Source organism: Mus caroli, chromosome 11, assembly GCF_900094665.2.
Source record: "Mus caroli chromosome 11, CAROLI_EIJ_v1.1, whole genome shotgun sequence".
Lineage (NCBI taxonomy): Eukaryota > Metazoa > Chordata > Mammalia > Rodentia > Muridae > Mus > Mus caroli.
The window spans coordinates 98,485,825-98,502,360 of record NC_034580.1 but is presented as its reverse complement, the minus strand read 5'-3'; the positions used below and the strand labels follow the sequence as shown (position 1 = coordinate 98,502,360).

Sequence of the window (16,536 nt, the reverse complement as noted above, 5' to 3'; positions counted from 1 at the left end):
TATTTATTTTGGTTTTTCGAGACAGGGTTTCTCTGTATAGCCCTGGCTGTCCTGGAACTCACTTTGTGGACCAGGCTGGCCTCCAACTCAGAAATCCGCCTGCCTCTGCCTCCCCAGTGCTGGGATTAAAGGCGTGCGCCACCACGCCCGGCTGTATTTATTTATTTTTTAAAGTTGGGGCCTTACCTTGTAGTCTACCCTTATTTGAGACACATGGCAGTTCTCTCAAGTGCTGGGTTTCCAGCATGAGCTGCCACAGTTGGCTCATAGGCATAGATTTTAAAGATTAGAATCATTTATTTTTGAGTTTTTTAGAGACAGGGTTTCACTGTGTAGCCCTGGCTGGACTGAAACTCAATAGAAGTGTGCATGCCTGCCTCTCCCTCAAGTGGTGGAATTAAAGATGTGTGGCAGGCCCCATGAGAATAGTTTTTATTTAAAAAATTGTAAGAGATTATTACTGACTGCTCACAAATATCCTGATGTTTTTTGGAAAATCCAAATAGATCATGATTTTTCTACTTTGGACAAACTGATTATAAAAGTGCATGTGTTTGGAATGTGTGTGGGGCACCCATGTGCCATATGTGTGTGTGGGGGGATCCGAAGTCAGTTCCTTAGAGTTAGTTCTCTCCCCCATGCTGGTCTCAGAGATGAAGCACATTTCTATAGCTTTGGCAACACAAGGGCTTTACCTGCTGGACCATCTTGCCAGCCCTCGATTTTTGATTTTCCTAGGAACTGAAAATAATCTGGCACTATATTTCAGTTTGTATTTCAGTTTGGTCTACTATGTATGCACCTCTGTAGCCAGTTGAACTGAGACTGCAGAGACCAGGATGTGAGCCCAATATAGACATCCTATCAATAACCCTGGGCTGGGGGTAGGAGTAGGCCTACCTAGGTGTCCTGAAGGAGCAGGGCCTATTTCTATCCTCGGTGCTGGCTTGGAGATGGGAGAGGAATTTGGAGCCTGGTGTTTATTAAGCAGATCCAGACTTGAGTGCCTTTCTCGCCTACTAGCATGGGGAAATAAAATAATGTTCATAATAAAAAAAAAGTAACATTTGCTCAAGGACTTTCTAGAGTCTGCCTAAGTGATCTCAATGTTAAATAGCAGTAAGAAAGCCATCTGCTACTTTTTTTGGGGGGGGGGTGTTCGAGACAGGGTTTCTCTGTATAGCCCTGGTTGTCCTGGAACTCACTTTGTAGTCCAGGCTGGCCTGGAAATCCACCTGCCTCTGCCTCCTGAGTGCTGGGAGGCGTGTGCTACCACGCCCGGCCATCTGTTACTTTTATGTAGTGTGTTTTGGGGCCCCTTTTCCCTTCCCTTATACTAGGCTTCAAAAATCAGGGTTTATCATGTCATGAAAATCTTTTACCATGCTCGCTTCAGCAGCACATATACTAAAATTGGGACTATACAGAGAAGATTAGCATGGCCCCTGCGCAAGGATGACATGCAAATTCGTGAAGCATTCCATATTAAAAAAAAAAAAAAAAGAAAAGAAAAGAAAATCCTTTACCATTGAGTTGTGACGTGCTAGCATTGAGATGGGCTAGCATCTTTTGTGAGCCATTTGTGATAATAGAATAGCACTCTCAGAAGACATTTACTTGAAAAGAGGTACATTGTCTATTTAGGTCACAGAAACAGGTTTTGTGTGTATGTTTTTGTGTGCATGTATCTAGTACTTCGGACTAGAGTTGCTATTCTAATGCAGGTGTGCAAGAGATAACAAATGGACAGATTTTTATTATTGGTTTTCTTTTTTTTTTTTTAATCAGATAGTCTTTTGTTGAAATTTTTTCTTGTTGCTTCTTAACTAACTGGGCACTCCACTCCACCACTGTTGATGTCATCTATGATGTAATCCGCACTGAACTCCCAGTGGGTGATTGCGGCCCGGGGTGATCGCTTGTAAGTCACCCACCAGAGTTCTCTGGATTCATGAATGAAAGACACACACACACACACACACACAAAAACATCACCTTAATTTTGATATACCTTGACTGGCTCAATGACTGGGTACTTCCAAACCTCCCCTCCAGTATTCCTTAGTTAACACTTTCTGAATCTATTATCTTTGCTTCCCCAGACCCAAGAAGGGGAGTGGCTCTTAATTCTGATTTCTCTGCTTCCCCTGTCATGGTGTGGTCCATCCTACATACCTTTCTCAGCAGAATCCCCTTTTTTCTTGCCTGAGAATCCTAAAAGTCCTGCCTCTTTCACTCCACCCAGCCACTGGTCACTGACTCTTTATTGATCAATCAAAAACCCATTGGGGACAGGGACCCTCAGCGTTTGGCTATGCAGATTCCCGTGAGGTTTTGGGAGCCGAGTTAAGACAAGCACTAGAACCAATCCCCAACAGTTTTCTGTCTTTTCCCCCCTTTTCAATCGGGAGAAATAAATCAACCTCAGGTATGCTTGGGATGCTAAAGCTTAAGTAAATCATTAAAGTATGAAAGAGGGGAAAATTGATTCAGGCATGAAACCAATTTCAAAATAGTGATGATGAATTGATATGATTCTTAGCAAATGAAGAATGTCAAGAGTGACCAAAGGAAGATCGCTTGAAGGTTCCCTAGAAGTGATTCAAAAAGTAAAGGCATGGCAGGTATGCTGGTGTGTGTCCATGCTGCACCCTACAGTCTCAGGATTTAAGACTCTGAGGCCAGGCCGGGTCGGGCGTGGTGGCGCACGCCTCAGCTCTCGGGAGGCAGAGGCAGGTGGATTTCTGAGTTCAAGGCCAGCCTGGTCTACAGAATGAGTTCCAGGACAGTCAGGGCTAAACAGAGAATGCCTGTATCGAAAAAAACAGGAAAAAAAAAAAAAAGACTCAGAGGCCGAGACTGCTAATTGTTCAAGGCAAGTCTGGACTACACACTGAGATTTTGTTTGTTTGTTTGTTTGTTTGTTTTATTTTTTAAGACAGAGTTTCTCTGTGTAGCCCTGGCTGTCCTGGAACTTGCTCTGTAAACCAGACAGGCCTTGAACTCAGATCCACCTGACTCTTTCTCCCCAGTGCTGGGATTAAAGGTGTGCACCACCACTGCCCGGTGACATTTTTTTTTTTAAAGATTTATTTATTATTATATGTAAGTACACTGTAGCTGTCTTCAGACACTCCAGAAGAGGGAGTCAGATCTCACTACAGATGGTTGTGAGCCACCATGTGGTTGCTGGGATTTGAACTCAGGACCTCCAGAAGAGCAGTAGGTGCTCTTACACGCTGAGCCATCTCATCAGCCTGACAATTTAAAAACAAACAAACAAACAATGCAGACCAAAAACCCACAAAGGACACAGGGTGTATGATGAAGGCAAAATAAACAAATATGGGTTATACAAAGACCACATGTCTAATTCTATATGAATAGTAAAGAGGAAGATTCTTATTTTAAAAAAAGATCTTTTGGTGGGAGAATGGGTTTGGAAAGAACTGTGGTTACAAGGCTGCTGTGACCTGTGTTTAGTTGGTCTCACCCTGGTGTAGGAGTCAAGAGTAGACTTGGAGAACTATACTGTTAATCTGATCCTTATTCAAGGCTGTTCTTGTAGGATAAAGATCAGAGAAAAAGCAAATGTTCTTGTACTCTTTTTTTTTTTTTCTTTTCCTTGAGCCTGTGTATGTGTTGTTTAGACAAAGCCTTATATTATCTAGTATAGTACTTTAATTGTTGTGCTATAAAATTCTAATTAGAGTACTGTAGAGGGATTCTTTGATTGTATTCTCAGCTCTGGTCCCTTTCCTTCCTCTTCTCCTTTCTCTTTTCTGTTTTTCTGTCCTTCTTGAGATAGGGACTTCTTTTTTTTTTTTTTTTTTTTTTTTTTTTTTTTTTTTTTTTGGTTTTTCGAGACAGGGTTTCTCTGTGTAGCCCTGGCTGTCCTGGAACTCACTTTGTAGACCAGGCTGGCCTCGAACTCAGAAATCCGCCTGCCTCTGCCTCCCAAGTGCTGGGATTAAAGGTGTGCGCCACCACGCCCGGCGAGATAGGGACTTCTTATGTATGTAGCCCAAGCTGGTCCTGAACTCTATCTAAATCCCCCTTCCCTTGCTACTTGAATCAGGCGCTAGGATTACAGATACATGCCACCACACCTATCTTTTTAGGTCTGCCCGGCTCTTTTATTCATTTCTTAATAATAGGAGAACAAAAGTGGGTACGGGGGAGGCTCGCTTTCCAGAATCCCTTGTCCATTCCGACTTTGGGCACATGGAATGGGTGTGAGAGGGCAGGCGCGATTGACAAAGCTGACAGGAAGACAAAAGGCACTGTGGGTTATATCTTGGGCCTGTGGGAGAGGAGGGCTCTATTCAGGTTCCAGGCAAGGCCAGAGGCTCTCTGGCCTCCTGACTTGGTCCTTTCTTTTTCCTTTCTTGGCTTTGGTCTTTGACTTGGTCTTGGAGGTACAGGGCTTGATCCTGCGGATGGCCTCCTGGCACTGGACATTGTACCATACCTCCTTCAAGGTCCCTTGGCAGGCTTTGTGCCAGTGCTCCCATCACATGTCCCCCAGCTCTCAAACTTGTATTTGCAGTTGGCTCCAAATTCCTTCTTCCAGTTGCAGGGCACCTTGCAATGAATGCGCTGGGTCTGGACCCCACAGGTACCCATGCGGCAGTCCTTGCTGCTGGGGGTGCATGGCCCCCATGTCCACTCTAAAGACTCGCTGCCCCTCCCTCTCCCTCTCCCTCTCCCTCTCTCTCTCTCTCTCTCTGGCTACCATGGATGTGACCGCCAAAAGGGCAAGAAGGGCGAGAAGGAAGAGGCCTCGGTGCTGCTCTCTCGCCCTGGCCTGTCACCTTGAATCTTCTGTTTCCACTGCCTGCTTGCTGGGATGGGATTACCATTGTGCACACCGTATCCACTTTATATGGGGCTGGGAATTGCATCCAGGGCTTTGTACCAACTGGGCAAGCACCCTACAGTTAAACCTTCAGAGCTAAAAGTTTTGACTTCATTATATATTGTTTGTGGGCACATATTATCACATCCATGTGTGGAGATGAGAAGTCAGTTCTTTTACTGTGCAGATTCCAGGAATGGAACTCTTCTTGGACTTGGTAGCATGTGCCTTTACCCATAGGTCGAGCTGTTTTTCTAACCCAGTGACTTAGAAATGTTTTTAAAACCCTTAACTATTCTGATTTACTCCTTTATACCTGGGATGCACTTTCTGTTTGGATGATGTATCCTAAAGATTCCTTGTTCTGGGGATTAAACACAGGGTGTTGCACATGTTGCTCCATGACTGAGTTAGTCTTAGACCCCTTAAAACTTTTTAGGGGCTAAGAGTGATAAGCCGGTTGTGGTGGCATATGCCTTTGATCCCAGCACTCTGCAGTTCGGGGAGTTTCAGGACCAGGGCTACACAGAGAAACCCTGTCTCAAAAAACCAAAAAAAGAAAAAGAAGTTCAAAACTAGCTTCAGTTACATAAGGAATTAAAGGACCAGCCTAGGCTACTAGAGAATTTATCTCTAAACAAAAAATAGTAACAAAAGATTTTTATTTTTTTCTGGTTTGGAGATGTAGTTCAGCAATGGAATGCTTGCTTACCATTCCTAAGTTTCTGGGTTCAGTCCCTATTACTGGGTGGCAAAATACTTATTTTCTGAGAGTGGCAAAGTTCATGTTTGATTTGGTTTTTTTGTTTGTTTGTTTTTTGTTTTTAAAGACAGTATTATGTAGCTCAGGCTAGTCTAGAACCTCCAGTTCTGAATATTTCTGCATTCCAGTGCTGGGAGTCAGACCTGTTCTCTAAGCATGGTAATTAATGAAATCTTATTTTGATTTCCTTGGTTGTTTTTTTGACAAGTAAGGACTTGTAGCCTGGCTGACCTTGAATTTAAAGCTGTTCCCTGCTTCTGCCTTAGGGATGTAGGATTACAGGCATATGCCATGCTAGGCTTGTAGTGCCTTGAATTGTGGATCTGGTGTATATAGAGGTTTTTGTCTTTTTCTTGTGATTTAGTCAATTCTAATATTAATGAAAATAGATTCTAGCCTGAGGTATATTTCTTTTCTTTCCTTTCCTTTCCTCTCCTCTCCTTTCCTTTCCTTTCCTTTCCTTTCCTTTCCTTTCCTTTCCTTTTCTTTTCTTTTCTTTTCTTTTCTTTTTTCTTTCTTTATTTTGTTTTTGTTTTTGTTTTGTTTTGTTTTGTTTTTTTTCCATAAGACAGGGTTTTTCTGTACAGGGTTTCTCTGTGTAGCCCTGGCTGTCCTGGAACTCACTCTGTAGACCAGGCCTGCCTCTGCCTCCTGAGTGCTGGGATCAAAGGCGTGCCTGGCCTGAGGTTTATTTCTGTTTCCTGAGTTGTGCTACAGTTTCGTCTTGAAACACTGTGTACTTTTGCTTGTGTTTCTGCCCTTGCTGCCCTTGCCACACTAGCACTGCCATTTACACTTAAGTGAGAGACTTATGGGCATCACTAAAGGAATTATAAACCACTATACAGATACTGAAAGAAGTCATTGATAGTACAGCAAATACCAGAAGCTGTGGTGTGGATTTTCCTCTGATTAAAAAGCAAATTGACCGTTTGACTGTGGAACTGTAACCAAATATGCTTATTGCATATTCTATTAGAGTAGAAAGTTCAGTATGCTCACGATAAAAAACAGTGGTGCACGCCTGTAGTCACAGCATTTGGCAGAGGCAGGTGGATCTTTTAGTTCTAGGTCAGCCTGGTCTACAGAGCAAGTTCCAGGTCAGCTAGGGCTACACAGAGAAACCCTGTCTCCAACACCCCTGTACTCTCAAAATGAAAAAGGGGTAGGATATTATATTAATTTTGTTTGGTTGGTTTGTTTGGAGACAGCGTCTCACTATGTAGCCCCAATTGTCCTGGAACTCGTTTTGTAGGCCAGGCTGACCTTCAGTTTCCAGAAATCTGGTCTGGATTTGCCTTCCAGGTGCTGGGATTAAAAGTATGCATTAACATATCTGGCCTTTTTTTTTTTTAGATTTATTATTATTGCTGTTGTTTATTTATTTTGGTTTTCTGAGAAGGCCTCTCTGTGAGTCCTGGCTGTTCTGGAACCTGCTCTGTAGACTAGGGTGGTCTTGAACTCAGAGATCTCCCTATATTTGCCTCTGGAATGCTGGAATTAAAGGCATGTGTTGTCACTTTGTGGCTTCTGTTTGCAGTGAACTTTATACTAATAAAACTATGCCATTTAATATCCAGAATGTCTAGTTTGGTTTTCTTTTTCTCTGAATCCCCCCCCCCCCCCCTTTTTTTTTTTTTTTTTTTTTAAGGATTTGTAACTTTTTTTTTTTTTTTTTTTTTTTTTTTTTTTTTTTTTTTTTTTTTTTTTTCGAGACAGGGTTTCTCTGTATAGCCCTGGCTGTCCTGGAACTCACTCTGTAGACCAGGCTGGCCTCGAACTCAGAAACCCCCCTGCCTCTGCCTCCCAAGTGCTGGGATTAAAGGCGTGCGCCCCCCCCACCCCCCCCGCGAAGCTGTCTTTTATGGTTCTGTTTTGTTCCACTTTTTTAAAATTTGAGGTTTTAGCTAAGTGTGGCGGCATATGCATTTAATCCTAACACTCAGCAAGCAGAGGCAGGTGGATCTTTTGGGGTTCAAGGCTAAGCCTGGTCTTCATTGTGTTAGTATGCATGAGTGTGGGCTGTGAGTACCACAGAGTGCTTGTGGGGGTCAGAGGACAGCTGTGGTCGTCTGCTCTCTATTAGCTCATGGGTTATGGAAATCAAACTTGCTTTCTCTCTGAGTTTTTCTTTTTTCTTTTCCTTTTTTCATCTATGGAAGGTAGAATCAAAATCATAATTATTTATAATTTTTTTCTCTTTGAGACATTCTCATAACCCTGACTGGCCTTGGCCTTGCTATGTAGCAAAGGATGGCTTGGATTTTTCCATCCTCCTGCCTCTGTCCCTAAGCACTAAGATCTAAGATTACTGGTGTATGCCACAACACTCTGTGTGGTGTTCCAGATTGAACCCAGAGCTTTGTGCATATTTGGCAAACATTGTTTTCAATTGAGCTGTGTCTCTACCCCTGACATCATTATGTGGTTTAGAAAGTCCAAATTAGGGTCAGCAAATAGCTTAGTGGGTAAAGATGCTTGCCACCAGCCTCACAACCCCAGTTAGATCTACAGGATCCATGTAGTAGATAGAACTTACTCCCACAAGTTGTCCTCTGACCCCCATATGTATGCTGTGGTACAAACGTACACACTCTTAAAAACATACACATACCAATAAATGTAATAGTAATTTTAAAAGTCCCAAATATAGGTTATTATGTTATTAGAATTGTGATGTGTTACAGCTACTATGTTAGGCATTAGACAATTTCTAAGCAATGTTGATAAATGGAGTAGAGAAGGTAAAGCCGGGTGTGGCAGCATTTGTCAGTGGCCCCAGCTCTTGAAACATGGGTACAAGAAGATCACAAGTTCAGTGTCACCCTCAGCTCCTTAGAGTGAGTCCAAGGACAGTGTGCGCTACAGGATTCTCTGTCTCAAGAAGCAAACAAACAAAAAAATTTTAGTTGGTGAGAGCAGGGAAAAACAGAGACATTTGTGTAATATATTTACTAGCCAGAGTCATGTCAAAGGTAGACTAAGGGGTGTGTCAAAGATAAAATCATTTTACACTTGGCATAGACCTCATCTAGATGGAGAAAGTCAGATGTTTACGGCTTTGTTGATATGATCATTCAACAGGAACTTAGAATCTGGGCCAGTGACATGGTTTAGCCAGTAGGAAGCTTGATGGCCTGGGTTTGAGTGCCAGAACCTACAATAAAGTGGAAAGAGCCAGCTTCACAGCCATCCTCTGACCTCCACGTGACAGCCAATAGCATTTGCTCCCTGTCATACCTTCCAGTGAGTGCTCATGGGAACAAGCGCGCGCACACACAAAGAAATAAAATGAACTAAAAATAAGTTCCGAAAAGCTTTGATTTAGTAATAAAAACCACTTTGAGGGGGTCAGGTATGTGGCTCAAGGTAGAGACAGAGGCAACTGTGATTTGGAGGCCAGCCTGATCTACTGAGCTGCAACTGGAGACTAAATAGAGAGACCCTGTCTCAAAAAACAAAAACAAAAACAAAACAAACCCACATTGAATCCCCTAACTTTGGTTATAAGGAACATTTTTATTACTGTTTTTTATTTTTATTTTGTTTATGTGTTTATGTGTGAGGGCACTTGTACCCCAGTGGGTGTGCAGAAGTTAGGGTGACAGACAACCTTTTTGGCAGGTGGTTCTCGTTTTACTCTTATGTTCCTAACAATGAAGTCAGGATGTCAGTGTTGTACACTGTGTTAGTTAGGGTTTCTATTCCTGCATAAACATCATGACCAAGAAGCAAGTTGGGGAGGAAAGGGTTTATTCAGCTTGTACGTCCATTCTGCTGTTCATCACCAAAGGAAGTCAGGATTGGAACTCAAGCAGGGCAGGAAGCAGGAGCTGATGCAGAGGCCATGGAGGGATGTTCTTTACTGTTTCTTTGCTTCCCCTGTCTTGCTCAGCCTGTTCTCTTCTAGAACCCAAGACTACCAGCCCAGAGATGGCACCACCCACAAGGGGCCTTTCCCCCATGATCACTAATTGAGAAAATGCCTTACAGTTGGATTTCATGGAGGCATTTCCTCAACTGAAGCTCCTTTCTCTGTGATAACTCCAGCTGTGTCAAGTTGACACAAAACTAGCCAGTACATACACCAAGTGCTTTAGCCTTATCAGCCAGCAGTTTTCAACCTTCCTAATGCTGTGACTCTTTTATACAGTTCCTCATGTTGTGGTGAGCCCCCCCCCCAATTATTTTTGTTGTTACTTCATAGCTGTAATTTTGCTGTTACGAGTTATAATGTAAATATGTTTTCCAAAGGTCTTAAGGTCATTTGACCCCCCCCTTTCAAAAAAAAAAAAAAGGTTGCAACCCACTTGTTGAGAATACTGTTCTAAGCCATCAAGACAGCCCTCATTAGTGTTGTTAGGGTAGAGATGGAGCTGAATAGTAGAGTGCTTAGAATTTAAAAGGCTCTAGGTTTAATTTCCCTAGAACCATAACAACATTCATTTCTTTCTTTTTCAAAAGCTCCTGGACATTGGACTCTGACCTCCACATATGCAGCATTGCACATTCATGAATGCACAAGCACGCACATATAATAAGGAAACAATTTTTTTTTTTGAAAGAAATCCTGTTTATGAAAGTAAAAGGGTGGGCTGGAGAGATGGATCAGGTGGCTCACTGACTGCTGTGCCAGCGTCTCAGGTTCAGTTCCCAGCATCTACATGACAAAGAAGAAAGTAAAAGGACACAAGTGAGTCAGTTTAAGCACAGATGTCACAAGTGGCTCATAATGGTTTTAGTTAACAATTAGTTGTTAAGGGAGAAGAGGTTCAGAATTCTAGATTTAGTCCTTCTTTTGGTCTTTTTTTTTTTTTTTCGAGACAGGGTTTCTCTGTATAGCCCTGGCTGTCCTGGAACTCACTCTGTAGACCAGGCTGGCCTCAAACTCAGAAATCCACCTGCCTCTGCCTCCCAAGTGCTTGGATTAAAGGCATGCCCACCACACCTGGCCTTTTGGTCCTTTTTTAATTTCCAGAACTTGTGATTGAATGTAGTGCTTCTTGCATTCTGGGTAAATACTTAATCTCTGAGCAGCATTTCCAGCCTCCAGACACAGACTTTTAAATTTTTATTATATTTATTAAATTTGTTTGAATATTTTGTCTGTCTATATATATATGTACTATGTGCATGTCTGGTGCCTAAGGAGGCCAGAAGAGGATGCTGGATCCCTGGAACTGGAGTTATAGTTGGTTGTGAGGTGCCATGTGGAAGCTGGGAACTGAACCCCTCTAGAAGAACAGCCAGTGCTTTTAACTACAGAGCCATCTATGTCTCCAGCCCAAGACAGACTCTTAAGGTTTTTGTTTTGTGTTACTTTGCTTGCCTGCCTTACTTTGACAGTTCCTTTGTTTTTGTTATTTTCCTGTCCCTGCTACTGGTTGAATTTAGGGTCTTGTGCATACTAGGGAACCCCCCCGCCCCTCCCCTGCCCCCCCAACAGGTAGTTCTGATTATCCTGGAACTCTCTCTGCCTTTGAAATCAGAGATCTGTCTTCCTCTGCCTCCCGAGTGTTGGGATCGAAGGTGTGTGCCAGGTTTACTAGGCCCTTATCAGTCCTTTCCATGGGTTCTGGGATAAAACTTGGGTCATCAGGCTTGTATCTTTAGGCAACAAGACTTAGCTTCTGAGCCATCCTTCTTCCCCTGAACTCCTCCCATCCCTCATGATTGATCTAGGACCTTTGTGTGATGATCAGGAGCTCTCCCACTGAACTACATCCTCTGGTGGCAGTTTTTTTAAGAAAATAATTTCTATTTATTTATCTGGCAGTATGTGGGACATGTGTCTGTCAGAGGACAGCTTGGCTGAAGTAGATTCTCTTTTTCTACCACATGTGTGCTAGCAATCAAACTCAAGTGGTCAAGCTTGGTGGTCCATGCCTTTACAATGTTGAGCCATCTCACTGGGTCTTGTAGGGTTTTTTGTTTGTTTGTTTGTTTGTTTGTTTTGGTTTTTCGAGACAGGGTTTCTCTGTGTAGCCCTGGCTGTCCTGGAGCTCACTTTGTAGACCAGGCTGGCCTCGAACTCAGAAATCCGCCTGCCTCTGCCTCCCAAGTGCTGGGGTTAAAGGCGTGCGCCACCACTGCCTGGCATAATTTTGGTCTTATACCAAAAATAAAAAAATAAAAATAACTTGTAGTTGGCTAGATTATCAGTTACTTCGATAATAACTACTTTTGAAAAATAACTGCAGTTTTTTTTTTTCCAGGGTAATCACTTTGATCAGTATGAAGAAGGACACTTGGAGATTGAACAAGCATCCCTTGACAAGCCCATAGAATCGGTAAGATCACCCGTGCTTATTTTGGGTCTTAGCCAGTTAGTTAGGTAGAGCTCGTGTGACACTTGATGTGAGTGAAGTTAAACTTAGGCACAACTGATAGTACAGTTTAGAGCCATTTTCTTGCATGCCCTAGAGTAATCAGGTCGACTTTTGGGTGTGATTTGTTAGAAAATCAGTGTAAAACAAAGAGAAAAAGTTAGGATTTAATGGAAAAAAAAATGTTACTTTTGGCCCATATTAAACCTTGATAAAAGACAGAAAGTTGGGTGTAGTGTTTTTGTAAATCAAATAAAGGAGTAAAATGTATTTTGATCCTTTAATACCGTTTCTGGGCAACATAATCATGTGTGAAATGTTCTAGTAGAAACAGTTACGAAGTAGCAAGCTATTACACCCTTGTGAGACATGGTAAGCTTGGTCTCTGTAGCTTAAGAAATGACTGGTGGTTTTTTGTTTTTTTGTTTTCCAGGTTAACAGTTAGTTACTTTTGTCTTTTCACACTTCTTAGTCTATGACAGTAATGATACCAAGCCAGAGAACAAGGAGGTTTTCTCTGCCTCTTACTTAAAAGAAAAGTGATGGTGGCTCATGCCTTTAATTCGAGCACTTGGGAGGCAGAGACAGGTGAATCTATGAGTTTGAGGCCAGCCTGGTCTACAGAGTGAGTTAGGACAGCCAGGGCTACACAGAGAGAGCCCTGTTTCTAGGAGGAAAGAAAAGTTTTAAGTTTTGGACATAAAACAATGTTATTCTAGAACAACTGTCCATTGTTGAAATGTCTAAGCTTGTTATTGTCAGTATTTAAAATTTGTGCTTACATGTGTATACTTAAGAAGATTTAATTGAGACATTGGTAAAACTTGAGTAGATACAAAGTCAGACAGGGAATCCTAAGTTTTATATATCCTTCAAGATAGGCTAAGTTTTATATATCCTTCAAGATAGGCCTCCTCTCCCTTTAAGCAACACTAGCTTCTTTTCCTTCTGTGAAGTAACAAAGCAGTTGAGAAAGTATAGATAATTTAACTTTTGCTTTCAAAGCTATGACATAGTAAAGGATCAACATATATTTATGTTCCTAATTAGGTTGGTGTTGTGTGTGTTTGTGTGTATGTTTAGATGTTTACAGAATTTACACAACTTGGGGTGTTCGACATTTTTCTTCCACAGCAGTTGGCCCATATTAGCTAAGCAGCCATGATCTGGTTTGTATTGCACGGTCTGCCTTTTTTTTTTAATTTCTTCTCTAGGGTTTCTTTCTCCCTACCTCCCCTTCTTATTTCTGTCTTTCTGGTCCAGTGAACACTGCATATAGTACTTTCTGTCTTAATGTGCTGGCATGATGCTAGACTAGGCATGGCAGTAATTGATGACGCATGTGATAATGCTGCAGAGGGAGAGTTCATAGCTGAGCGTGTGCTGAAAGTCCAGTCTTACATTTTAACCTAAGAGGAAAATGCCAAGCCCACTCTGCTAAGTAAAGCCCACCAAGGCTTGTGCCTTGTTCTGTATCAGATCATCAGGAAGAATTTTATAATGAAATTCGTAGGCAAGGTACATGGTTTGTACTTAAATAATTTAGTTTTCCATTTTAATTTAAAAATATTTCTTTGCATCAGTTTTAAGGACAAATCCCCAGTTGTTAGAGCCTCCCAGTCCCATGTCCTGTCAGGGTCACAGATGTGCGGTTTCTATTGAGCACTTTGACTGGGCAGTATCAGGAAGTTTAATTAGCCTGAAACTGTAGCCTGCTTCATTTGACTTAATGAATATTTCTTTTAAAGCATTTTCATTTAGCCCTTTTAAGTTCTGTGTAGGTTCACATTACAATTTTCTAAGCCATTCCTATGACATGAGACTAATGATACTATTTCCTCACAGTGCCCAGGATTTTTTTCTTGGACATGTCGTATTTGTAAGCAAAGCACTGTGACAAGTCAGTCTGCTTGTGTAATCATTGCCGAGTAATCTCAGTGAGTAAGAGTAGAATGAGCTCACGGCTTGTTTACTAGAGAATGTTAATTAATCTCCATTAAAGTAACAAGTTGATACTGTGCTCAGACAGGACGTTTATTCTTTAAAATAAACGTGTGCTCAGAGATATGTATGTTATATTAAGTTATACTTCTGGTGAAAAATTATTTCTGGAGTCTATAAACATATACATTAATTGTGAGTTAATAGTTTAAATAATAATAGACCTTTTAGGATACATTATGTTAAATAGAAGGTAGGACTCAAAAAAAAAAAAGAAAAATGGGACCCAGAAAAGAAAGAGCTTTAGTTCTGCTACCTGATCATCTGGAAATAAAATTTAAAGTTTTAAAAGCACACCTACACCCAAAGACAAAAGTCCTCTATCTGAATGCCCAGCAGACAAGTGTTTAGTTTTGGGGCTGGCTGGCTGTCTTGAGCTGTTTCGTTCTAAGCGGGATTGTTGCTTTTTACACAGAGTCTCTGCTGAATTAAGCTCTTTCTCTGCAGCAATATCTTGAGAGGTGCTGACTGTTTTGCTACAGCATGCAACTCAAAAGTGGCCGGGGACACACAGCTTTGGGAGTCTACAGATCATTGCAGGGGCTAAAGTGTAGTCATTTCAATACATAAGCAAGGGGGTCTGCAGCACCTGATGACTGGGGAGGTCTGCACAGGTTTGTGTCAAGAATATGCCTATATGAAAGGCTATTATGAGTATGGAATTAAGGCTATTTGTTTCATAATAGAGCATATTTGATACAAATCAGCAAAATGTGAAATGAGATTCAAAGATAATAATGAATTATACATTAACCAAACTTCTGAAGTCTGGATTTGTTAGTGAGATTATATAATTATTCAATTTTAGTAGGCAAATGTTAAAAACAGTATTCATAAAGTACAAAATTCATTAAAAAACAAGAATCAGAAATTACTTGTTAATGTTTGCTATAAAGTTTTATTTTCCTTTATTTCAACTAAAATATCCTTTTGATCAAGAGTAAAATATTTTCTAAAAAATTACATTAGAATTGGCAGATAACTTGACTATCTGAATTATAGTGAAAGAATAAAATATGTTTTCTTATTGCAAACAACTTTTTTAGTTTCAACTTTAAAAGTTGTTAGTTATGAGATTTTGACGTTAAAGCCACAATTATGACGTCCATACATTTAAAGTATTGGGAAAACTAAACATAATCTAAAGTCCTAGCCCAGTCTTAGATTCTGTTGTAGTTACAAGAATCGGTTAGTACGATTTAGGTTATATGATTTTTTTATGATCTTATCCTAGTTTGAAGATGATAAATCAGATGGGATAATGAAGTTGGATAAAAGAAAAAATGCCTGCATCACAGACTTGAAAAACTGCTGTCATTGATACAATTGAAAGTACAACTTTCTACCAGATTAGTTGCTTTTATTGTGACTGATAAAAATCCTGACTTTAGGAGTTGTCAGGTTTAGTGGGTTTTTTAAAAGTTAGCGTTAAGTTTTCCAAATATCTAGTTGCCAATGGTTAGTTTACTTACGTAGGGATTTAATAGTACATGTACTCCTGGAGTTTTGTTATGTTGCATATCTGTGTAGATCTGTGGACTCCACTAGTTCCAAAATGTAACTCTGTGAGACTGCTAATTTGACTCTTAGCAGTGACCTTATGTGGACTGCACAATAAACACTATGCTTCTTGGAGCTGAATGGTGTAGCATTACTATATGGCTTTTCTCTCTAGTCTTCATTGTCATCTGTAGTGAGCTATAGATTTTTTTTTGTTTGTTTGGGGAATTTTTACAGATTTGTTCTTTGCATGGGTTCACATGGTAGCATTGGTTCTTGCTTATAGTCTCTAATACACAATCAGCAAAGCTTACAACCCACTCAAGAGACTTATCATTTTTGTTCTGCTGAAAATAGGCTAAATTTTATAAATTAAATCCGGTTGTCAACTAAAAGAAAATTGAGTGTGGGATTAATATTTATCTAGTCACTGATGTATCTGAAGTGGTTTTCTCTTGAGAACATGAGGTTCTATTTTCTAGTATCAAAACTTGCACTCAGCCCTTGCAAGAAAATACATTTTTAACTGTGTTTTGGCATGCACTATGCTGCTGTTGCCAAATGGTCCTACTTCAGATAGTGGTATGTAGTTCCTGTGAAAGTTTTGTACTTCGAGTTTAATTGATAAATAAGAATGTTGAAGACCATCTAAAATAGTTACTGAAGTTTTTGTTTTCTGTTTTAACATTGGTATTACATTTTCACTGTATTGGTGGTCACTTATAAAGCACTTTTTGCATTTGAAGATCCTCCCATTTAAAAACTCTAACATAATAGACAGGAACACATGTTGGTAGTACAGAATTTTAATTTACTTTTTAACTTACAAATAGAAAGCCAGAATAAGTCAGTTGAGGTAATCTTGCTCCCTTCCACCCCCCAAAAGAGTTTTCATTCAGTTCAGCTTCACTTGCTCACACTAGGACTTCACTTTCAGCTGAAGATCATAAAGCTGCCATTTGGAACAACCCTGGAGACTCTGAATTAGACAGAAGATTGTCTGTCTGTGTCCTCCTCAAGAAAATGTCATTTCCCTATTTCTTAGTTTAAAATAGAAATATCCTTGTAATTCTTTTTTTGTTAAGATT

At 40.7% G+C, this 16,536-nt stretch overlaps 1 protein-coding gene, 1 non-coding gene and 1 pseudogene across 2 annotated transcripts in view; 2 read left to right on the top strand and 1 right to left on the bottom strand.

The window, feature by feature from the left end:
- LOC110306218 overlaps positions 1-5,261 on the bottom strand; it is an 11,144-nt pseudogene extending 5,883 nt beyond the window's left edge.
- Positions 1-16,536, top strand: part of Gpatch8 (G-patch domain containing 8) — a 77,010-nt gene that overhangs the window by 6,311 nt on the left and 54,163 nt on the right. The window contains exon 2 of the mRNA XM_021177201.2: positions 11,837-11,911. Coding sequence (XP_021032860.1) covers positions 11,837-11,911 — 75 coding nt within the window. The remainder of the gene's footprint in view (positions 1-11,836; positions 11,912-16,536) is intronic.
- LOC115032594 lies at positions 1,384-1,490 on the top strand. The gene has a single exon (XR_003838239.1). It is a non-coding gene; the product is annotated as a U6 spliceosomal RNA (small nuclear RNA).